This window comes from Melitaea cinxia, chromosome 17, assembly GCF_905220565.1.
Source record: "Melitaea cinxia chromosome 17, ilMelCinx1.1, whole genome shotgun sequence".
Classification (NCBI taxonomy): Eukaryota; Metazoa; Arthropoda; class Insecta; order Lepidoptera; family Nymphalidae; genus Melitaea; species Melitaea cinxia.
In genome coordinates, this window is record NC_059410.1 from 16,614,870 (window position 1) to 16,639,663 (window position 24,794).

Consider the following 24,794-nt stretch of genomic DNA (forward strand, 5'->3'; position numbering starts at 1 on the left):
ATTGTCGTTGTATTTCACCGATATTAAAATTACATAAAATATAATTAAATTATTGTATGAAAATGAATAATTAAATTATACAAAAACTTTCACACGATTCACTGTGTTGGTGAAAAGTGCTTTAAAATCCGTTTCGTAGTTTTTATTTTATCACGAACAGTATGTAATAAGTTATGATGAGATCATGGGACTAGCATATAAGTACTTTTGTTTAAATTTAAACGTCCTTAAATAAAGTAAAAAAATGAAAGTTAAGACGATGACTACAATTTTATTGTGATTTGCTTGCATTATTGGTCTTAAGATTTTTAGTGTTGTATATTTAAAAAAATGGGACATAAATTATACTTTTTTGACCTAGCTCCTTGTAGTGTGAATTAAATCCTTGTATATATATATATTCTTAGTTTCTTACCATCCGATATATATTACGTGACAAACCAGCGACAGTGACACACGGAGACGGAACACTCCCATTTTTGACACATTTATAAATATTCTGTGAGTGCTTTGATCGACATACCTACTGAATTTCTGATTCGACGCTGTCTAGTGTTATCGATTCAGATTTCAGAATTAGTTTCTGTCAAGGAAGAAATCGACCTGCGCTCGTACATTTTTTATAAATTGAATATGTTATTTATATACATTTTTTAAAGTAAATTTATCAACAGTTGTTTGGAGTACTTTTTTGTGAAGATGATTGTGTAATGTTCAAATAAGAATGTGTTGATAGAAATAGCGAAAAGTTGTGGTACGATGGCGGCAGATACCGCGGTGGCCGCGAGCCCCGAGGAGACCTTGGAGTCGCTGCTGCGGGAAGTCGAAGCTCTCAAACAGAAGCTGGAAGAGGAGAGACAAAAACTCAACGACGTTACACGTACGTTATCACTGCACTTTTTAATTATTTTTTTTAAGTTAGTTTTTGATAACATTATATTATCCAATTGGACAGCCCTAATCGTTTACTTCCATAGAAAAACTAATTGTCCGGCAGCTTAAATTGGTATGTCAATTGACTGCAGATTGCATAGGAACAGTTATCTAATAGAGGTTTTGTAATAAATAATAAAAAGTACATATAATATTAAAATAAATAATAATTACTTTGCTTTACGCAGTTTCCTGTGTTGCTGAGAGGTTAGAGGCCATCAGTTTCCCTAATCTGAAGCTACGTCGTGTGCTCAAGGGTCATCAGGCTAAGGTTCTGTGCTCTGATTGGTCTCCGGATAAACGTCACATAGTATCCTCCTCACAGGTTTGTTTATACATAAATTATTTAATTCAAAGAAAACAATACTTGTTATCATTGTTAATGTAATTATAATACTAATAATAACAATAAAGCTTTATTTTTCAAACAAAGTATCTACATAGCAGTTACTCTATACATGTTCTATAATTATATATAGCTAAATTAATGCTCTGCTGTGTGGCTACGGCAGTAAATAATATAGTCACCCCCTCTCTTCCCGTGGGTGTCTTAAGAGGCGACTAAGGGATAACACAGTTCCACTAGTGTCTTGGAACTTAAAAAGCCGACCGATGGCGGGATAACCATTCAATTGCTGCCTTTGAAATACACAGGCCGAAGATGGGCAGCAGCGTCTTCGGTACGACAAAGCCAGCCCTGCGGTCACCTACCCGCCTGCCCAGCATGGTGACTATTGGCAAAACACATAAGTTCACGCCATTTTTGGCGCGAACTTGTGGAGGCCTATGTCCAGCAGTGGACTGCATTAGGCTGAAGTGATGATGATGATGGTGAAATTAATGCTTGGACCCAGTAGGGGGTAAAAGCCTCCTCCAACTTTTTCCATTTTGCTCTGTTTTTTACAGTAATTAACCAGTTTTCACCAGCTACTGACCTTATATCGTCCACCCATTGTTTCCTTGGTCTACCTATATTTCTTTTTCCCAGTGGACCCGACCATATTGTGGTTCTTAGGGACCACCTTTTATCTGTATTTCTAGCAATATTTCCTGTCCACTGCCATTTCAGTTTTAATGTGTGTTTAACAGCATCGGTCTGTTTAGTTGTCTTTGTTCTTAGTTTTTTGTACCTTTTTCAGTCTCAGGATACTTCTCTCCATTGCATGTTGTGTTGACAGTAGTTTGTTTCTTACTTTATTTGTGTACACCCAGGTTGACATGCGTAAGTGAGGCATGGTAGGATACACATTTCCATCACTGTTCTGTTTAATTCTATGCTGTAATTTCCCTTCAGTATATCTTTTCGTGCCCAAAAGTTCTTCCAAGAGATTGAAATCCTTCTTTTTACTTCTTCCACTTTACTGTTTGTGTTGAATGAAATCTGTTTTTCCAAATATATATACTCTTTAACATAGTTAATTTGGGTTTCTTCTACTTGGATTGGTTTCTGGAGACTGTTTGACATTATTTTTGTTTTTCGGCATTTATGTGCAGACCTGTTAGTTTGCTTTCTTTATTAAGATTCTGCATCATTTGTTCTAGTTCTAAAATAATTGGTTGATTTGATTCTTCTCTATCTAGGATTTTCTCCTGTGTTATGGGTCTGGAAACACACACAATACACAAACACAACGACAAGACCACGACTAACATCTATATGGTCGATATAAATGTCTGTCGTGAGCGGGAATCGAACCCGCGACCGCCAGCGCAACGTCTCTCTTCTATTTTTATTGAAATTCTTGAATTCCAGAAGCATGGCTGAAAATATTTTAAAAATATATGGTCATGTTTTTTGTAAGATAACATCACTAAAAGTTGTATTCTCATTTACAGGATGGAAAGGTGATAATTTGGGATGCATTTACTGCCACAAAGGAGCACACAATTTCTATGCCAAGCACTTGGGTCATGGCTTGTGCGTATGCTCCCTCGGGAAACATGGTCGCTGCCGGGTGAGTTTCCAGCCCAGAGTGTTATCACTTAATTAATAAAATTACTAAGGCTACTAGACACTAACAAAAGGTTCATTCACAGGGGTCTGGACAACAAGGTGACAGTTTTCCCGCTGGGCGGCAGCGGCGACGAGGAGCCGGCCGCGCGCAAGCGCACCGTGGCGACGCACACCTCGTACATGTCGGCCTGCCTGTTCCCCAACACCGACCGGCAGATCCTCACGGGCGGCGGCGACGGCACGTGCGCGCTGTGGGACGTGGAGTCGGGCCAGCTGCTGCAGAGCTTCCAGGCGCACGCGGCCGACGTGATGGCGCTGGACCTGGCGCCCAGCGACATGGGCGACACGTTCGTGTCGGGCGGCTGCGACCGAGCCGTGCTCGTGTGGGACATGCGCTCCGGGCACGCCGTGCAGTCCTTCGACACGCACCTGTCCGACGTGAACAGCGTGCGCTACCACCCGTCCGGCGACTCGCTGGCGTCCGGCTCCGACGACTCGTGCTGCCGCCTGTTCGACCTGCGCGCCGACCGCGAAGTGGCGCGCTACAACAAGGAGAGCGTAATCTTCGGCGTGAACTCGGTGGACTGGTCGGTGAGCGGGCGCCTGCTGTTCGCGGGCTACAGCGACTACACGGCGTGCGCGTGGGACGCGCTGCGCGCGGTGCGCATGTGCGTGCTGTGCGGGCATGAGCACCGCGTGGCGCGCGTGCAGCTGGCGCCCGACGGCACGGCGCTGGCCACGGCCAGCTGGGACACCACGCTGCGCGTGTGGGCCTGAGCGTGCGGTGCGCGTGTGCGTGCTGTGCGGGCACGAGCACCGCGTGGCGCGCGTGCAGCTGGCGCCCGACGGCACGGCGCTGGCCACGGCCAGCTGGGACACCACGCTGCGCGTGTGGGCCTGAGCGTGCGGTGCGCGTGTGCGTGCTGTGCGGGCACGAGCACCGCGTGGCGCGCGTGCAGCTGGCGCCCGACGGCACGGCGCTGGCCACGGCCAGCTGGGACACCACGCTGCGCGTGTGGGCCTGAGCGTGCGGTGCGCGTGTGCGTGCTGTGCGGGCACGAGCACCGCGTGGCGCGCGTGCAGCTGGCGCCCGACGGCACGGCGCTGGCCACGGCCAGCTGGGACACCACGCTGCGCGTGTGGGCCTGAGCGCGTGCCCCGGCCCGTCGACTCGTCGTGTAACTTACGTAGCTGTTTCGGATTCGTCGAGCGTGTGGTCCGCGAGGCTCTGCGTCGAGGCCCGCGCGATTACCTGTCCGTGCGCATTTATAATAGAGGAGTGTTTGGAAATGTGTGAGTGTTATGAGATATAATCTTTGAGGATCCCAAAGAGCCTGTATTATGTTATTATTTATTAGTGAGTGTTGTTTAGGTATGTTACGACCTGTTAACTAGTAGTCCGCCGTAAGCTGCGAGACGTATAGCTATAAATTAAAGTATTGAATGAAATTATTATAATGCATATGTTGTTTATGCTACCTTAAGAAAAACAGAGGAGATTATCTCGATGATTAGAACTGAATTTCTGTTAGTACTGCCACTGACATGTGAAGTATTGTGTTATTTCAGAATTATTCCAAAGTTGAAAATAAAGATGTTAGTGAGAATCTATGTTATAATCTTATATCTTAACTCGTAAACTCTGTGCGCGGCTAGTTTTCCGCCCTCTATCAATAAACTCAATGTTGACCTTTTATTTTATTTGCGATGTCACAACTCGCAACTCCATTGATTGGATATGATTGATGATCGAGTTTCCCGCTGTCAAGAGTTCAAAGGATTAATGTTTGTCTTTAATGTGATTTTTTTCATTAAACTTAATATCAACTCTGTCAATTAAATGTGTAATTCTGTGAGTAGTACATATATTTCTTTGTTAGTTATCAAGGTTTATATGTAGTTCTACATTAAACTAAAATAATCATAGATAGAATAACAGTTATCAGCAAACTTTTACTTCGGCTTCGTTGTATTGATAAGAATATTACTGATGATGGTTCCTGCAGGTAATGGTGTCGTTTGGTAAAATAACTAATACCCTCTACGTAATAATTCCTTTTTATGCCAAAAATGCCACAAAAATTTCGGAAAAGGCTCTGTCCACTTTTGTCAAACAGGACATCAACATCAAGGAAGGAAAAACCTCTTCGAAATCTGTCCATCCGTTCGCGAGCTGCGATTTTACAGACAGCGTGCTGCTGTAAGCGTGTTCTAAACTCATAACACCCCTTTTTGCGTCACTGGTTAAACAAGTAAAATATATTCCATAGTCAAAAGCACTATAGTATAATTACATTTTCAACGACCTGTCTTATTATTAACAACTACTTTTCGTGTATTCAACTGAAGTGATTTTGATTTGCTATTTGTTCATTTGAATAACTTTTTATCTGTTTGGACTGTTGCGAGTTATGGACATTGATTTAGGATTATTTAATATGGTAACATTGAACTGTAGCTAGTACTAGCTTAGTATTTCCACTTCAAAGATTTTACCTCATTTTGAGATGAGAAGGCTATCAACTTTCTTGTCCTCACTAATAAACTGATTAATTTGAAACTTAGTAACACATATTTGGTTTGAAAGAAAATATAATATGCAGTTAACTATAACGTATCCGTATTCAGCGTCTGATCAACAGTTCTAACCGCCCTAGGTGCCTACGGATGGCCTAAAAAGTAGTAAATGAGTAGAATAGTAGTGTGAAAATTTTAACATGATTCATACTGCCTATAAAAGTTTCAGTTCAGATCGATTTGCAAGCAAAACTAACGTCTTTAATCTGCATGACATTCAACCCTAGGGTGGCAAGCTCTTATTTAAGCTAACCGTACATAAAAGCAAAATACCTCACGCATTACAAGACCAAAATCAACAAGTGAATGCAGGCTACTAAGTAGAAAACCAAATCCATATGTTTGGCCGCATGACTGGTATTAGCTTAGTTTCTATATACAACTTAGTTGCCATTGACTATGAGCGTGCTCATCTAGTGTGAAGTTGTTTTGACTTGAGTATTTATTAAATTTTTACAGTTCTGTTATTGTTAAAAAAGAGGAGAGGCATCATACAAGTGAAACATTTTTATAACTGATTAATGATTTATTTGAAAATTATAGTAATATTAAGTAATTATTATGATGTGTGGTTATGTCATCAAAGAAGCCAGGGGGTGGCTCTTCCCGTGGGTGTCGGTGTGCGGTCACCAACCCGCCTGCCCAGCGTGGTGACTATGGGCAAAACACATGAGTTCTCGTCATTTTTGGTGGAGGCCTATGTCCAGTAGTGGACTGCGAAAGGCTGCTGTGATGATGGTGAAGTAATTATTATTACTTTCCTTTCCACAATTTTTTCAAATTTAATACTTTGTAAAAAGTCACTTTGTATGTACATTAGTGAGAGCGCTGCAACTTTTTGCTGGCGGAGTGTGGAGCGCAAGTAATTATTTACTCTTATAAGAGTTCAGTGCTGTTAAAGATCTTTCGCCGCTGCAGTTGGTAACACATTATCAAAAAATTCTAAATATTATCTCCACATTCGGAAACATGCATGAAATATTAAAACTTTTTACTAATTGAACAAACCCTTTGGGGTTCTCGCAGAAATAGAATGCTCGGCCTCGGTGTCAGATTTTAAAAACTGCGCCAAAATGGACGCATTCTTCTGCAAAGGTTTCTTCTAAATCAAAATATACGCGAGTGCGTGATATGACGGACGAACGACAATTTCGAATGAGATAAGACAAATGAATAAAGCACGGCAAAGTATACTAACTATTAACTACACCGGGGTGTCCCCACACATTGTTGATGTGTTTAATTGCACGCCGCAAGCTGTGCTGAGTGCCTAGTGCGATATTTATTCACAGAAACGCGCGTATACGTGAAGATTATTTTGTATGAGAATTCAAACAGTGCAACCTAGACGAGAATGAATAAAATACGATACTATCGATACAGAGTCATCTAGCGGCAACCGCGAGAACTAGGTTGCAATGTTTAAATTCCGAATTTCCCGTACCTAGAAAATGAAGTTAAATCGCACAAGGTAACCGAATTTTCTGAAAATATTTACAATAGTAATGTATTTTTTTACACCAGTAAAGATTAATGTAAGAGATTTCAGATATAAGAGATTTCAACAAATAAAAAACCCATCGACTTTTTTAAAAAGGCTGATATTTTGACGTGAAAATTTCCGATTAAAAATGAGGGTGCTTTTCGGTATTGAGGTGAAAAAAATAAATATTTTAAATAAAAAAAAAAATATAGTATGTTTTTGTTGGAACATAAAAAGTTAAGTTTTTACCAAATTTAAAAAAATGTAAAAAGATAAAAATAAACCAAACATTTGTTTTTTTTTTTTAAATTTTCACATGAATTTTGAGATTATGTGGAAAAAGTGTAAATACAAAAGTTGTAGTACTTTTTACTACATACAACTTTGCCATTAAACTTATTTCCATAGGACTTGTAGTTTAGCCGGAAATCGAGATCGACCATAATTATTTTTCCTGTCATTTTCGTTGTATTCTCTTTTACAATGGGTTTAATTCTACTATAATTTTTTTTTGGTTTCAAAAGCTAGAAAGTATTGGTCTACTAGCACAGTTAATTTTAGTTTTGTTCGGGCTAGTTAAAGTATGTATGGTAGATGCAATCATCCTAGATTAGTGCATGCGAAGACACGATTTCAGCGCGCTCTCCCTAATCCTCGCACCCTAGGCTGCCGCCTTATTAGCCTAAGGGTTAATCAGGCCCTGTCCGTATTTCTAATTCGTTTTGTTCATACGTTATGCAAATAAAAGAGTTTACTGAAAAAAATACGAAATTTAAATTGTCTCTACAATTAAAATATAAGCAAAGGTATTTTACTTACATTATTGGTTAAAATTAAATTCGTAGTTGGAAACACTGCTCTGTTGGTTCGTCAACATTTCGTCAATTTAAATGACATTTGACCACATTTGACAGTGATTGTGCCAAGGATAAATTTGTGCGCCATTTTGCGCACCATTGTTCTTCGAAGAGCTTATCAGAGCTCATCTTAGTGTCCTGACTGTATGCGATTACAGTCAGGCTTCCATTTCCGGATCGTATACAACCAAGAGAAGATCGGGCCACCGTCGACCATGGCTCGGACTGTTTTGTGCTTGCCGTTGGCGATTCTATTTTTAGCGAGTGTAATTCCAGCAAAAGCACAAAGTAAGTGAAACCAGAAATAAGATTTTTACGTTGTTAATTTTACATTAAACCTAATTAAATTAATATTCATAGACAAGATGGCCATGGAAGTACTATCTGCATGTCTGAGTATTTAGTAGGTCAATGATAATGTCCTAGTTGAGGGTGTTGGACTGCTGGTGATGTCATGAGTAGTGTCGCTTTTCTCATTCTATTGAATCACTTGGATAGCCATGCGATAGAGCCCCTCCCCTCCCGATAGCGAGACCTTGGTTACAATCATTATTAGAATTTTTATTAATTCATAAATAAATCAATAAATCTCATAAAGTAATAAAACTTCATTTCAATGGTTGACACAAGTTATTAATAGCAAGTTATTTAAAAAAAAATGTGTGTTTAATTTCTTAAAAATCACAATCTTAGTAAAAAATGTATGTAAGATTTAATGAAAGTAAATTAAGCAGTATATTGTGGAAGGTCATGTATCTTAATTTTTAAAAAGTTCCAGGATAGTTGTTTAAAAAACATCAAAACCAGCTTGTTTTACTATTTATATTTTTATAAAGTAACATATATTTCAAACTGCTTATAAATACATTTTTTAAAAGTATTTTCTAGATGTATAATTTGTCTCCAAATCTAATGAATTGTATCAGTCTTTAGATCTGGTAAAATTCTCATTCATTCTCATTCATTGAAAACCTTGATGTCTCGAGAATGTTTTATTTACTTAGTAGTCATAAGAATAAGATAGAACTGTTTGTCAGCTTGGTACAAATCTGAGCATGTGTTTATCATTACCGACGGAGATACCATTATCTTTAGTGTTTCAAAGTCTCAACAAATACCTCGATCGGCTTTCTTTGTTAGCTTTGTTCTTATGTCTGCATGAGTTTCCTAGCACCGGGGCTTACCAGATTTATTTATAGTTATCTTGTTTCTTCCTCTAGATAACAGGTGATGTGCGATGTTATGACATATATCTGGACTTATTATGAGAATAAAATACTAAAAATGATGAATTTATTAACTGTAATTATCTTCTCAGATTGGTCTAACTGATTTCTCGCGGGTTGCTTAGAAATCAGGTTTTAAATGATGTTGTTAAACTTGATTTATGTTCATGTCTATAGATACATATTTGTTATTCATGAGTAGTGCCTTAGTAACAAACATAATTTCAAAATGAATTACTAGTATGGAGCCAGGGATAGTACCCATAATGAGTATAATAAAATTATCAGCACTCATTGAGCACTGACTTTTATTCAATCAGAGAAAACTTTTACTTTTCTTGGTGATAGAAGTAAGGCACAGTAGTGAGGTAATCATATTCTCAAACAATTATTATTCAGTCGCACTTCTTCATTAAAACTTTGGTACTAATTAGTACTTTTATTAAAAACCCATTATTTATTTACCTAATGACTTCACCTGTTACGGCTACCATCATTACTAATAGCATTTGTAATTTTTTGATTATAATTATAGATATTTAATGAGTACTAAATATTTACATTTTATTTATTTTTATTTCTGTGATATAATGTGTATAGAGTAAAACTATTTCTTGTTTACGACGTCTGCACGTCTGCACAATGCGATTCCTATTATGTCGCAGAGCACTCAATATCAGTACCGATACTTAAGGAATCTATATTTTCATTTATTTCATTGTCCAATAAGTGAAATATCTATTCTGTAAAATGTATCTGTGGTGCATATTAACTTTTTACACTTCTCTACAAAGAGCATCATCATTCATCATCATCATCATCATTCATCATCATCATCATCATTCATCATCATCATCACATTGAATCATTTTAAACATTCGTTTATTGTAGGAATTATGTTATAAGTAAAATAATTACACTGTGAAAACAATAATTGACGTCGCACTCGATTACATTCTACATAATTATCGTTAATGAAAATAGGACAAGGCATCATCGAGTGCGTTCATAACGGTCACGAATATTAATTCGCTACTAAGCCCATCGTCAGCGACGAATCGACAGACGAAAAGGTTAGGTAGTCGATCGATTCGAGGAACCGATCGGCTCCCGAGTGCGTCTCGGGCGTACAGTAGCGCGGAGCGTGCGCAGAGGCGGAGGCGGAGGCGGAGGCGGAGGAGAGCCGCGTGACGGTGGCGGCCGGCGCGCCGCTGCTCGTGGAGTGCCGCCTGCGGCCCGAGCAGCCGGCCGAGTGGCGCCGCGACGGCGCCGCGCCGCCGCCCGACCTGCGCGCCGCGCCCGAGGCGGCGGCCGGCGACGCGCGCCTGGCCGCGCGCCTGCTCGCGCCCGCCGCGCGCCCGCAGCACGCCGGCCTCTACACGTGCAGCCGCGCGCGCGAGCACCGCGTGCGCGTCGTCGTGCTGCCCGCAGCCGGTACCGCCGCCGCTAGCGCATGCGCACGCCGCCTCCGCCGCGCTCGCCCGCGCCCGCCCCGGCGCCCCTCGCCCCGCCGCGGGCCGGCGCCGGGGCGGGCGCGGCTCTCGTAGTTAGTTTTCGATCTTTGGCCACCTTCGAATATTTTATGTTGTAGTTTGGCGTATGGAACCGTAGTCGGTGCCGCTGTAACCGTATCGTTGACGCATTTAGAGCGAGTGCTGCCCGTTGGAGACGATATATTTCTTTTGTTCGTATGTAGACGTAGTGCTTTTTCACTAGGCGGTCGGATGTTTCCGATTATGGTTTAAAAATATTAGTAACTTATTGTTATTTATCGATGACTATATCGAACGAGACGGCGCGATGCGTGCGTGGACGTGGCGTCGTCTCTTCAAAGTGTGTGTCTGTCGCTATTGTTTAACCGATTACATATTTTCCCGATAAATATTTACACATCTCTTAACATTACTTTACTTTGGAAAATACTCGCTGTAATAATGATTTTGACTCGATGTAACTAACTCGGGAACTTTAAAATTCCGCATTAACATAAATTTTTGAAGATGCCACTAATGCGAATCGAATGCCGAACAACTGCAACAAGAAAGTAGGTTGGATCGCGGAGTCCCGAACCGTTGGCGGCGGACGGAACGAGGCCGATCGATGGCAGACGGAGCTACTACGGATAGCGCCAAAGATCCGCCAAACGTCGCACGATAGCTTAATAATTAAAAGATGTAGTCTTATCGCAGTGTTATTTATTTGCAATTGAAGAACTTTTTGTCTTTCTTTTACATTATCTCTTATTATCTCATCAGACAGATTATGTTCGCTTCGTATCGTCCGATTAAAACTAAATTAATTTTTTTATCATGTCGTATATATTGCTGCGTGATAATTTTATTAACACAGCCAGTATTATAATCATGCAGCCCAATTGTAAACGATTTTGTTTAATATATTTTGTATAGAAGATAGATGAAAACTCGTAAGTGGTAACGTGCAAGGCTTCTTGTCCACTGATACTGGTGCTAGCGATAACTACAGTCAATGCTACGTTAACATTTCTTTGAGTTTGTTGCTTTCTTAATTATACTAATACAATATTATTCCGCCGTTCCGTGATTCGTTCAACACGCTTGATTAATATGAGTATTGGTGATTTCATTGACCAAAAGACCTGTCTTTTGTCTAAAAAGTACTTGACTGTTTCCGACACTTTAAGCCGACTGAGCCATATCTTCCACATTAGTTATTACTCGTCACATGATTAATTCCTTAAGATTCTAATCGCCTGTATAAGTCGCCTAAATAGCCTCCATACTTCATGTAGTACATGCAAGGTTACAGGTGTTTGTCGGCTTAGATCGCGTGTATTAACGAAAATTACATACACGTCGTATCTCATCCCCCCCTCCTTGTGATATTTCGTGATGGCATTTCGAATCCCCCTCCCCCCTAGTATGTAAGTCCTCGTAGAATCTTGTATATTCGGCTGAACCCCTATGCGCGTCACCCACTGAATTCCAAAATCCATCTGCTGTATCACCAATGCTTTCGATAGACGAGTCACGAGTCAGTTCTGATCAGCCGTTACGACGTAATGAACAATTCAACTTGGATGATACTTTCGACTACTGAGTGCCGTACGTACCTATATAATTAGCCGACGCCAGAGACATCTTAAGTCTTACACACTAAAGCCTGGCCAAAATTCTATATTGATAAATGTGCGGAGACCCTAAACGCGTATTTAGAATAGGCCAGTAAGTCGAGTTTTTCTTTTCTCATTAGTGACGGCCATGTCGTGATATTAAAAATAAACATTTCAAACTAATTATGACATGTTAATATTTACATTAAAATTCGGTATTTTACGCGCCCCAATCTACTTTGTAACTTTGCGATTCGAGGCAAGGACCGATGCGACTGAATCGCCGGCTGCGTTCGTCCTGTGCGCATCGGAGCCGCTCTTGTGATCACACACTTGAAATGTCTGACATATATGTGCATGGTATAGAAGCTTAAGTTATTGTTCTACTTCTATTTGACTTTCTTCTACATCATATCTACACTCAAGAAATATTTTTATTCGATGTACCCTCAATGTATCTGTAAAGATGCCCGAGTCCGATCTCACTCGCTATGTAACATAAACCGTTCTCATCTAGTGTGCCTGTTAATATCATCGAAGACGTATCATCACATTTGATAGTTCTTCCCATGACTAGAGTAGGGTATCCTGTCCCAAGCGACCGCTCGCGTAGTCCTCACGTATCGCGTGCGCAGCATAGTGTGGTAGCTAGAGAGAGGTCTGACGCGCGGCTGTTGCAGGCGAGGCGCCCGCGCCCTCCCCGGCCCCCGCCCAAGCCGCGGCCGCCCCCGCCCCCGCCCCCGCCGCTGACGACGACCTGCCCGAGCTGCTGTACGACGTGCGCGGCAACTTCTCGCTACACTGCGGCCTCACCAATGAGAACAACCTCGCCTACGTGTGGTGAGTGGCCCGAGGTTCATGATCGGGTAGACCTCTCGATTTCTACATCAATATCTATTAAAACATTATCCTCGTGTGTCGCGATATCGTTGAAATATACGTTATCTAATCATTATCAATTCGGATCGACGCGGTGCGGCTGCGCTAATAACGTAACTAAAGTAGTTGAGATGTTAAGCATGCACATGATGATCATACTTCAAATATTAAAATATATAAATTTAATCACATGTTAATTTTAGAAAAAATTGTAATTGAAAAAAAAGTGTAAGTAAATATAAAACTAGTTTCATCATCAGTCATTTAGAGCCGCCTAGTGAAAATTACAAAAATGTATTTTGTTTTTTATTGTGTTTTAGTCATTGAGATAAGGCAGAACTATGATAACTATACATATATTTAGATATTACAGTATGACGTACTAATTAACCGTTTCCGTGTTTAATTGACGCAAACACTGCACACCGCAGTGGCGCTCGGAAACAGTAATCCCTCGCGATTGCGATAAACGTCGCCGCGGTGTCGCGTCACCCCTCCCCCCATCACCCTCCCGCTCGTTGCAGGAAGAAGAACGAGACGAACGTCGAGCAGGTGCTGGACCTGAAGGACCGCTACGAGCTGGAGCGCGGCGGCGCCGAGTTCCGCGTGGCGCGCTCGCACGAGGAGGACTTCGGCAACTACTCGTGCGCGCTGGCCGGCCAGCCGCGCGAGCAGCGCTGGGCCGTGCGCGGCCGCCCGCACCTCAAGCTGCCGCCCAACAGCAACGTGGTGGAGGGCCAGAAGCTGAAGCTCACGTGCCGCGTGGTGGGCAAGCCGTACCCGCGCGTGGCCTGGGCCTACAGCAACTCCAGCGAGCCCGACGCCAACTTCACGGACGCGCTGGAGGCGCTGGGCGCGCGCGCCGCGCTGGCGGCCAGCGAGCAGGGCGTGCCGGACGGCGCGCTGCTGCTGGACGCGGCGCGGCGCGAGGACGCCGGCCGCTACCGCTGCCTGGCGCCCGGCGCGCGCGAGCCCGCCGCCACCGTGCTGCGCGTCAAGGACATGTACGCGGCGCTGTGGCCCTTCCTCGGCATCTGCGCCGAGGTCTTCGTGCTGTGCGCCATCATCCTCGTCTACGAGAAGCGCCGCACCAAGCCCGAGCTCGACGACTCGGACACCGACAACCACGACCAGTGAGTGTCTGCCCCCCCACCCGCTCCCCCCGCCCCCGGCCCGGCCCTGACGCCGTCTCGTCTTGTGTTGCAGGAAGAAGTCGTAAGCGCGGCAGCAGCGCGCGAGGCGCCGCGTCGCAGTCCAGTTCGTCCGCGAGTTTACCAAAAAGTTGTTCCGTTATTAAGTTGCAACGTTCCGGAGCGCCGCCGCGCCGCCCGCTCCACGCGCCACGAACTTGAAATATATCGTTTTATTAATTATTATTTCAATTATGTTTTTAAGTGATAATAATTTCATATAGTTTCTATCGAGTTATTTTAATAAACCTTTATTCATTATTATTAATGCTTTTAATGCCCTGTCGTTATTTTGTCTTTGTATATATATATTTAGTGTACTTAAATTAATAAGAACGATTAAAATTATGCGCTTACTTCTGATGATTTTTATTAAAGTTATAAAACTGTGTGTGGCCTTGTTACATATTCGAATCGATTAATTTATGTGAAATCGTTAAACGTGATCTATGGAATTCAATGTGTGCGATTAGACGACGAGGTCATACCTCAATTTAATATTTTATTTAAATAGTAGTTCGTAAGGATCGAATTTGTAGCGGCTACTGGAGACGATCTTACTAATTGGTCCACGACACGGTCACAATAATTGTTTATTGACACCATATTACCACTAATAACGTTTGGTTGCTTATGACTTAAGATTGTACGACAGCCACAGCGGCCAACTGTCGGCTCGCTTTAGTTTACACGATTGTTGATGTAATAAGTATAGTGCGAATATTGTACCTCCAATAAAATTTATTCCGTTAATGTTGTTTTATTTGTTGTGACATTTATCTAGTCGTTAGTTAATAAAATTTAAAATCTTTATGATTATACTAGCTGACCTGGCGAACTTCGTATCACCTTATTTTTTTCTGAAATATAATAATAACATAATATATCAAAATAAAATATAGCCTATCTTTTAAGTTGGATCAAACTGCACACGGTGTGCAAATTTGACTAAAATCGGTTAAGTAGTTTAGGAGTCCATTGAGGACAAACATTGTGACACGAAATTTATATATATTAAGATAATGTGTCCGGCTCCCTAACTACATTCCTTCAAAGGGGTTCTGTAGATGTAAAATAAATTAAATGAAGTCACTGCAACTAGAGAACGATACTAATTTGGCTATATTTTGGTTTTGACATATTTATAAAAGCCCAAGGTCATAAAATGTGAAGAAATTGCAAGAAAAATAGTAAAAACGATTCTAATTTCCCATACAAACTGTTCGTATCTTTCGAACCTTGCGTGTGCAAATTATAAATTGACATGACGTGACTGTCATCTTTGTGTAGTTTTTGGTGGAGACTTCTAGCATTTCTGACGTGACATCGTCTAATAAATCGATGACGCTGGCGGCATGCACGAAAAAGGATGACTCATTGCGTTACGATTATGATTGTCCCGTTACGCTTAATTCGCTTTCCGCTGTCTGTCTGTCCCTATGTATGCTTAGATAGATTGATTCAAAAGGAAGGTTTGTATGTATAATACACGCATAATATAATAGAGAAACTGATAATTTTAGATTTCTTGTGTTGCGTAAATAAACACATTTTTAACCGACTTCCAAAAAAGGAGCAGGTTCTCAATTCGACTGTATTTTTTTTTAATGTATGTTACTTCAGAACTTTTGAATGGGTGGAGCGATTTCTTTTCTCTCTAACATACGAAAAAAAACCGACTTCAATTACATCGACAAGTAATACAACGTAGATCGACGAAAAAATTGTCAAGTAACTACGCGTTATCCAAGATTACTCAAAAAGTTGTTATCAAGTTCATATATGTGAAAGTTGATATATGTGACCGCATGATTAACATCAGCTTTCGATTAAATTAAAAATGATCAAAATCGGTACACCCAGTAAAAATTTATGCGGATTTTCGAGTTTCCCTTGATTTCTCTGGGATCCCATCATCAGATCCTGGTTTCCTTATCATGGTACCAAACTAGGGATATCTCCTTTCCAATAAAAAAAGAATTATCAAAATCGGTACATCCAGTAGAAAGTTATTGCGGAATTTCAAGTTTCCCTCGATTTAAATAATTTTAATTTCGACGCATGTCTCTAATAAGCGAGTCACAACTATCATACGAAGTAGACATTCGTAGTTTTGCATTTTCGTGAAATCTCGTCTTTAAAATAAATTTAACGAGCATTTGCTTATTTTCTATAGTGAGTGACGAGCTATACAACTCTATGGCATCTATCAAGGATTTGGTGACGTTTTCATCCTCGTTCACAATCGGTAATAAAGCGACAGCAGTTCGATAATCAAAAGACTCCATAGTTGCTTCGTTTTGAATTTCGACCGTACACTCAGCACTATAAGACTGAGAACTATATGACTTTGTACAAAATGTTTCTATCTCTATATAAATATTCTAAATCAAATCACAGTATGATTGAATTTCTTGTAAAATATTACGACTAAATTGTTTATTTTCGATTTGTTCTCACAAAATGTTGATACATTAATCAAATTGACATTTTTAACCGACTTCCAAAAAAGGAGGAGGTTCTCAATTCGACTGTATTTTTTTTTTTTTTTTTATGTATGTTACCCCAGAACTTTTGACCGCGTAGACCGATTTCGACAAATTTTGTTTTAATCGAAAGGTGGTGTGTGCCAATTGGTCCCATTTAAATTTATTTGAGATCTAACAACTACTTTTCGAGTTATATCTAATAATGCGTTTTTACTTGACGCTTTTTTCGTCGACCTACGTTGTATTATACCGCATAACTTTCTACTGGATGTACCGATATTGATAATTCTTTTTTTGTTGGAAAGGGGATATCCCTAGTTTGGTACCATGATAAGGAAACCAGGATCTGATGATGGGATCCCAGAGAAATCGAGGGAAACTCTCGAAAATCCGCAATAACTTTTTACTGGGTGTACCGATTTTGATAATTTTTAATTTAATCGAAAGCTAATGTTTATCATGTGGTTACATATAAATTTTATCGAGATCTGATAACTACTTTTTGAGTAATCTTTGATAACGCGTAGTTGCTTGACTATTTTTTCGTCGATCTACGTTGTATTACTTGTCGATGTAATTGAAGTCGGTTTTTTTTGTTTGCGAGCAAACACAATTATAATAACGTAGCTTCATCTCTAACTTTCGTTTTAAAATATTTAACGTTCTTCTAGCATAACTAAGCTTTGATAAAATTATCTTTATAATAAAAAACTTTATCTCGACTTCCTCGAGCGTAGATATATATTTTTTTTTATTTTGAAGGAAATAATTCAAAGATAACGAAAAATACATAATCTGACGATTTCCGCAAGCCGAAATAACAAAAATTCGTCGCTAAAGTTTAAAGACGCTATCACATTTTCCTACAAATATCAGTGTTTTCAGGTACCATTTTAATTAATTAGGAGTCACTCTGCGAGGATGTCTTGGTTTCAAATAAAAGATAATATATTCATCTCCAGAGTAACACCATAAAAATTATATAGTTCCATTCAAACTTTTCACACAAATACGTTTTAACCATCACAGAAATTGCAAAAATTAATTTTAAAAAAAGACGGGTCTGAATAAGAACCAGCATAGCTAAATACACTGCACTAATAATAATACATACGATACGTCGACGTATCCGCTCTCTACAAAAATTAGGCCCGAAAATTTCGAAGGCGCTTCCAGGTTTACATGTGTTCACTGGTTGCGATTTCAACCCAGCATTATATCGACGAGGGAAATAGAAAGCTTTGAAATATCTGATGAATTCAGAAGTTTTCCAAGAAACATTTCTGGATTTGGGATCAAAGGAGCGTAATGTACAGTTCATACAGTCTTTCACTTACCACTTGTATGGGTTGAAAAAGTTAAACGATGTCAATCAAGCCAGGATTGTCATCTTCAATAGGACGTACAAGGTAAAAGACAAATCACAACCCCTTTCCTTGAGTGTCCGGAATTACGATGCGTGCAACTTGCCACCTGTGAATCGAAGTTACTTCAGCAAGTGTTACGCACAAGATTAATTGCACGGAGTACCTAATGCACATAATGGAAAAATTATTGGTCAGACTGTGGATGGAAAGCTGTCGACGGAAAATTCAAAATGATCTGGTCTGCAGGTGATCAATTGCCGAAAGCGTACGAAGATGTAGTCATAACACCTGATATTCTTGAAGATACTCCAGAATCAGGTTTTTCTTTCGTCCAATAATTAAAAAAATACGTTATTCATTAAAAAAAGTAGTTAAATATTTAATGACTTTTTGTAACTGATACGCAATCTGAGGATGAAATCGAGCCAGAAGAGAAAGACAATTCTACTGATGAAGATGAAGATGATGATTAATTAGCATTTTTTAAAAAATTTTTTCTTACAAATACAAGTATTCTACTTAAAAAACATACACTTATTTATTTACATGCTATATCCTGAGCTTTCCAATAAATTAAGTTCAATGATTAAAAAAAATATTTTGTTGTCAGACTAGGCGAATCCCTCTAGATAATCGTCAGATTATGAGACAGCACGTCTAGAAAATAAAGATGAACCATGTGTAACTTAATCTGACGCGCTTGAGTATTTCAAAATGGCGAATTTTTTTGCACATTATAATAATGACCGCAAGTTTGCGTCAGATCGAATTCGTCAGATTATTGAATGAGAGCTTTTTTGGTGCACTTAACACCCCCTCAGAAAGTCTGACGCGCTCGATTAATTTTTTTTTTCATTTTTAACCCTTACGTACAACCACCCGCATCGTGCAAACGATCAGATTAACATACGTACATTATTAAAAATACGTAGGATATTGATGCTATCAATATCTGATACGCTCGAGTATGTCCATGCAACAGTATTTTTTAGATATTTAAAATTTTATAGCCGCTTTCCCCACCGATGAAAAGGTATATATTATATAACGTTTTTTTCTTCTTATCATCTAAGCTTTGCAACCTAATAGGTCTCTATGACACTGGAGTAAATCCCCATTTAGCATCGTGGGCTCCCCTACGATTATCTTTGTTTGGATCGAAGCCGAGGCGGGCCGCTAGTCATTCATAAAATGAACTTAAATCTAACAAAACTAAGCCCAGACGAGATACATCAATTTGAATTAATTACCGTAAAACATGGCAACTTTGCCCTAAAAATCAAAATATTTTTGCATTAGTTGAGTTATTTTGGAAAACGCAAATGTATTTAATATTGTGTTTGTACCACACAATACTATATGTTCATGTTTCGATATTTATTACTTAAAATATCCTGAAAAATGTATGCGTGTTGGTAAAAAATACAATTATAAGTGTTGGGCAAAAAAATCATAGGTTCTTGGCAACTTTGCCAACTTGAAATATTTCTAAAATTACAAGCCGTATCATTATTTTAAAAATAGATAAATATAAATACAGGGCAATGTAGTAAAGTATCAAATTATGAGATCAATAAACATATTTGTTGTTATTCAAAATTGAGTGGGCAAAGTCAAAAAGCCCTCTAGAACATTTTTCCTATATAATGATCAATGTCCAAGGGCTGTCACCATTGAATAAATGCAACATACACTTTTTAAATTTTACACATTTTTTAAATTGCAAAACTTTTTAATGTGGAATATTTTATTGATGAAAATGTCACATAAGTAAATAATATAGGTAAGTTATGATTTAAAAAAAAAACACTTTACATGATACGAATCAGATATTCCGTATTTGGCATTTGCAGATGCCGATAGATAAGTACAATTGAATAGTGTCATGGTAATAAAGATTTATATTTATAATTAACTAACTTTACATACGATCACAAAATAATTTTCTATGTGTCAAGACAGTCACAGCGAGAAATTTGAAAGAAATAGTAGTTTTATGGATTTTTCACACAAAATACAATCGAGATGTGCTTTCATATTTTGCGACATTACTTTAAGATACTGTAATTTAGTATCTATAGTCCTTTACATTGATTTTGGCTTAACGTTAACATAATTAAAAGAATAGTCTCAAACACAAGTCTTGACGACTTTTTCATGTAGTACAAAAATTTTGTTAAATTTTATGATTTAATAGAAAATAAAAGCCATGAATGTATAGGAAATATGCCTATTTATTAACTTCTATTTCTATATAATATATTATTAATGTCGCTTTACCGCATTGACAACGTCTCCACTCACTTTTCTTAAACCGCATCCGCTGCCAGCTTCGCGAGTACATCCTCAATAACGCAAGTATCCCTATTATGGATCGCCATTTTGAGGCTGTGCTCGAGGATCTGTTTTCGGTTTGCCTCCACCACCTTTTTGACGAAGTGACAGATCGCGTCACCCTTGTCGTCAGTGTAATAGACTGTTTGTGTGTCTAGTCACCGCAACCACCGCCTGTAAGACACTGTCATGGATTCGGAGCCTCTCCGCCCTCATCTGGACAACAATGACTTTTTCACTCGTCTGTCCCTGCGCCTCGTGGATTGTCATGATTCTCGACCCCTTCCCGGCACCGTACCCCCGACTCATCAACGCCTTCTTCTCCTTTTGAGTGAAAGACAGGTACAGGGTCCGGTCCTGTTCTGCTGAGATTCGGGAGCCGGTGAATCCTTCCATGCGCAGGGAGTGGATGATCGGGCTCGAGCTGTAGATTCTATCGTACTGATGGCGAAAGCAACGTCTTTTGGGTTTCGATGCCTGCACGCACATACTAAATGCTAACAAGGACACACCGATGCTAGCGCATAATAGTTCGAAGTACCTAACGGATAAAATCGCACAAACGTCAAATCTGCGTGGGGATTTTACTAAGGATTATCGGTATTTTCAAAATCGAATATCTTTTTTCCCCCGCAAGTTACAAAATTGCTCCCATACAACAAAAAAATATATTTTTAAAGACCTTTCTAATGGTATCAATTTAAATTTGCTACGAGGTGGGTACATTTTGTTCCATGTTCTTTAAAAATAAGTTACAGGAGACAACAGTACGGAAAAAAAATTGGTGGGCAATTAAAATCGTGCATGTGACTTTGCCCACCAACGTATTTTATGATTTTATAAGATTTATTGTGTGTTATTTTAATGCAGGGCCGCCGTAAGCGGGCGTGCAAAGCGTGCATCGCACACGGGCGGCACGCCCAGGGGGCGGCAAAACGAGCGACTCATACCTAATTCTAGTCATTGTACCCCTAGCCGGTCGACTCCTACCTAGAGATACTACATAGGATACCAACTTGGGGCGTCTAGTCCGCAGCTGGCTAGCCAGTCAACGCGCGCGAGTCGCGCGACCAATAGGCATTTTATAATTTTTTGTAATTTTTCATAATCATAATTGAGAAAAAGATTACAAGGTGGCGGAACAATCACAGAGGAAACACAAAAAAAAATTGGCACGCAAGCCTGCGACTTGGGACACCGAAGATCCACGGCACCATTGTTGCGCCATTATTCGGAGAGTATCCCGGACTTCGAAGAGGGCGACATTAGTGCAGCGCTCGGTCAGCTTAAAAACGGGAGGGCCCGGGGGATGACGGAGTTACCACTGAGCTCCTAAAAGCCTTGGCAAGACTCTTTAACGCCGTCATCCACCGAGGTACCGACACCGGAGGCGTGGTCCAGGAGTGTGGTGGTGCTGTTCTTTAAGAGAGGCGATAAGTCTCTGTTGAAGAATTACAAACCGATCTCACTTCTGAGCCACGTCTATAAGCTGTTTTCGAGGGTTGTTACGAATCGTCTCGCCAGAAAACTCGACAAATTCCAACCACCAGAGCAGGCTGTGTTTCGAAATGGCTACAGCACTGTGGACCACATCCATACTGTTCGGCAGATTATTCAAAAGACAGAAGAATATAATCAACCGCTGTGTATGGCATTTGTGGACTACGAGAAAGCCTTCGACTCTGTCGAGACCTGGGCTGTCCTGGACTCTCGGCAGAGATGTCATATCGACTGGCGATATATCGAGATATTGAAATGTATGTACGACGCGGCGACGATGACCGTTCATGTCCAGGACCAGAGAACAGGACCTATTAACCTCCGGCGTGGGGTAAGACAGGGAGAAGTAATATTACCGAAACTGTTTACCATTGTGCTGGAGGATGTCTTTGAGACCTTAGATTGGGGAGAACGAGGCATTAACGTCAACGGTGAATTCATCTCTCACCTTCGTTTCGCCGGCGATATTGTCATCTTTGCGGAGCCGTTCGATGAGTTAGGGCACATGCTGGCCGGCCTAAACGAGTCCTCCCAGTATGTTGGTCTCTGTATGAACTTGGACAAAACAAAAGTTATGTTTAACAATTAAGTCATACCGAGATCAGTATCGGTCGATGGTACCCTTCTCGAAGTTGTTCAGGATTATATTTACCTAGGCCATACTATCCAACTAGGCCGCAACAACTTCGAGAAGGAAGCCGACAGGAGGATTCGGTTGGGCTGGGCGGCGTTTGGCATGCTTCGTCGAGTCTTCACTTCGAAGATTTCGCAATGCTTGAAGACAAAAGTCTTCGATCAATGCGTCCTATGTTAACATAAGGAGCCGAGACGTGGACACTGACGAAGGGATTGGTCCACAAATTTAAAGTCGTGCATCCTGCAATGGAATGGGCTATGCTTGGGGTTTCTCTCTAAGATAGGATTAGAAATGAATTTATCCACGAGAGAACGAAAGTAACCGACATAGCACAGAATTAGCAAGTTGAAGTGGGCTGGTCATCTTGTGTCGCAGGACCGATGGCCGTTGGAGTAGACGGGTCCTGGAGTGGAGACCGCATCTTGGCAAATGCAGCGTAGGACGTCCTCCGGCCCATTGGACCGACGATCTACGTAAGATTGCCGGTGTAGGCTGGATGAGGATTTCGTATGTCCAGCAGTGGACTGCATAGGCTGAAGTGATGATGATGACGTATTGGGCTTTTTTAGCAATAAATTATTAAGTTATTCCAATGATGAGTTAATGAAACATTGTAAAGATTTTAATCTGAAACTTAAAGATAATTCAAGTAGTGAATCAGACATTGACGGTATTGGTTTATTTCATGAAATCATTGCATTAAAGTTGCATTTTACAGAAAACCAGTCTAATGATCCACAAACCTTATTACAATATCTTTTTACCAATGATTTAATTTCAACATTTCCGAACACAGCAATAGCGCTAAAAATATTACTTACACTGCCAGTTTCAGTTGCATCTGGTGAAAGATCCTTTTCAAAATTAAAAATTATCAAAAATTATTTAAGATCAACAATGCTTCAGCAAAGACTAAGTTATTTAGCTATAGTTTCAATTGAACATGAAATTTTAGACAGTTTGGATACAAGAAAGTTGATAGAAGATTTCGATAGATAGTCGTTGGGCGGCATAATCGGTATTGCACGCGGGCGACAACACGGCTAGCGGCGGGCCTGTTTTAATGTATATTAATCATTTCATATATATACTAACGGTGGCAAAAAAATTATTTACCTGCTGTAACTGCAACTATTACTTTTTGGCAAAGTTTTTGTACTAGTTTTTGCCCGCGAAAAAACACCATCAACTTGTACAAGTTCTTACAGGCAACTGAAGTGACATCGGTGATATTACATCACTTAATGTTGTCAGAAAAATAATTAAGTTTCTATCACAGACATAAAAATACTTCAAACTACAGACAAATTAGCTATGTGTCGAGTTTTCCAAAAAATACCCAACTGGGCAAAGTCAACGCTCAAGGGCAAAGTTGCCATGTTTTTAAACGGTTTTATTTAGCTCACCCCGTTTGTTTTATTTTTTATTCTTGGGTCAAATTTAGTAATTCAAATTTCACCCTCTTCCTGTCAACCGATTAATCTGAAATTTTGTATACACTTTGGATTTTGGTGACAATACAATTATGTTTATTCATTATCATTATAAATTCAAGATGGCCGCCGCTACAAAATGGCGGATAATTTATGTTTTATTAATCCCATCAATATGGGTATCAAATGAAAGGGCTCAACAAGCAAAATACAATATACTATAAAAAATTGAAATCCAAGATGGCGGCCGCTACAAAATGGCGGATAACGTAGGTTTTATCAATCCCATCAATATGGGTATCAAATGAAAGGGCTCAACAAGCAGAATACAATATACTATAAAAAATTGAAATACAAGATGGCGGCCGCTACAAAATGGCGGGTAACGTAGGTTTTATCGATCCCATCAATATGGGTATCAAATGAAAGTGCTCAACCAGTATAATCAATGTACTATATAAAATTAAAATCCAAGATGGCGGCCTCTACAAAATGGCGGATAACTTAGGTTTTATCAATCCCATCAACATGGGTATCAAATGAAAGGTCTCAACAAGTAGAATACAATTTACTACGCAAAATTGAAATCTAAGCTGGCCGCCGCTACCAAATGTCTGATAACAATTTTTTATCAATCCCACCAATATGGGTATCAAATAAAAGGGCTTGACAAGAAGAATACAGTGCACTATACAAACTCAATATTTAAGATGGGCCTTGCAATAATGAAGCACTAAATGAATTAAACAGAATGCAAAATAAAAACTAAAAACTAGAAAATAAAAATAGGTAAAAAAACTTTTTAAGTTAAACGGTTTTATGTTAAACATACATTGCAATGTTT

General features: G+C 40.0%; 2 protein-coding genes across 2 annotated transcripts; both read left to right on the top strand.

The window, feature by feature from the left end:
* The first annotated feature begins 759 nt into the window (after nucleotides 1-759).
* On the top strand, nucleotides 760-3,664 carry LOC123661660 (guanine nucleotide-binding protein subunit beta-5). Its single transcript, XM_045596611.1, has 4 exons — nucleotides 760-880; nucleotides 1,122-1,258; nucleotides 2,770-2,888; nucleotides 2,971-3,664. The coding sequence occupies exons 1-4, from the start codon at nucleotides 760-762 to the stop codon at nucleotides 3,662-3,664; spliced, it is 1,071 nt and encodes a 356-aa protein (XP_045452567.1).
* A 4,355-nt stretch (nucleotides 3,665-8,019) lies between these two features.
* LOC123661469 (neuroplastin) lies at nucleotides 8,020-14,943 on the top strand. The gene is made up of 5 exons (XM_045596424.1): nucleotides 8,020-8,092; nucleotides 10,183-10,464; nucleotides 12,802-12,961; nucleotides 13,525-14,133; nucleotides 14,207-14,943. Exons 1-5 carry the CDS (start codon nucleotides 8,020-8,022, stop codon nucleotides 14,217-14,219), a joined length of 1,137 nt encoding a protein of 378 aa, XP_045452380.1. The 3' UTR covers nucleotides 14,220-14,943.
* Nucleotides 14,944-24,794: the final 9,851 nt, after the last annotated feature.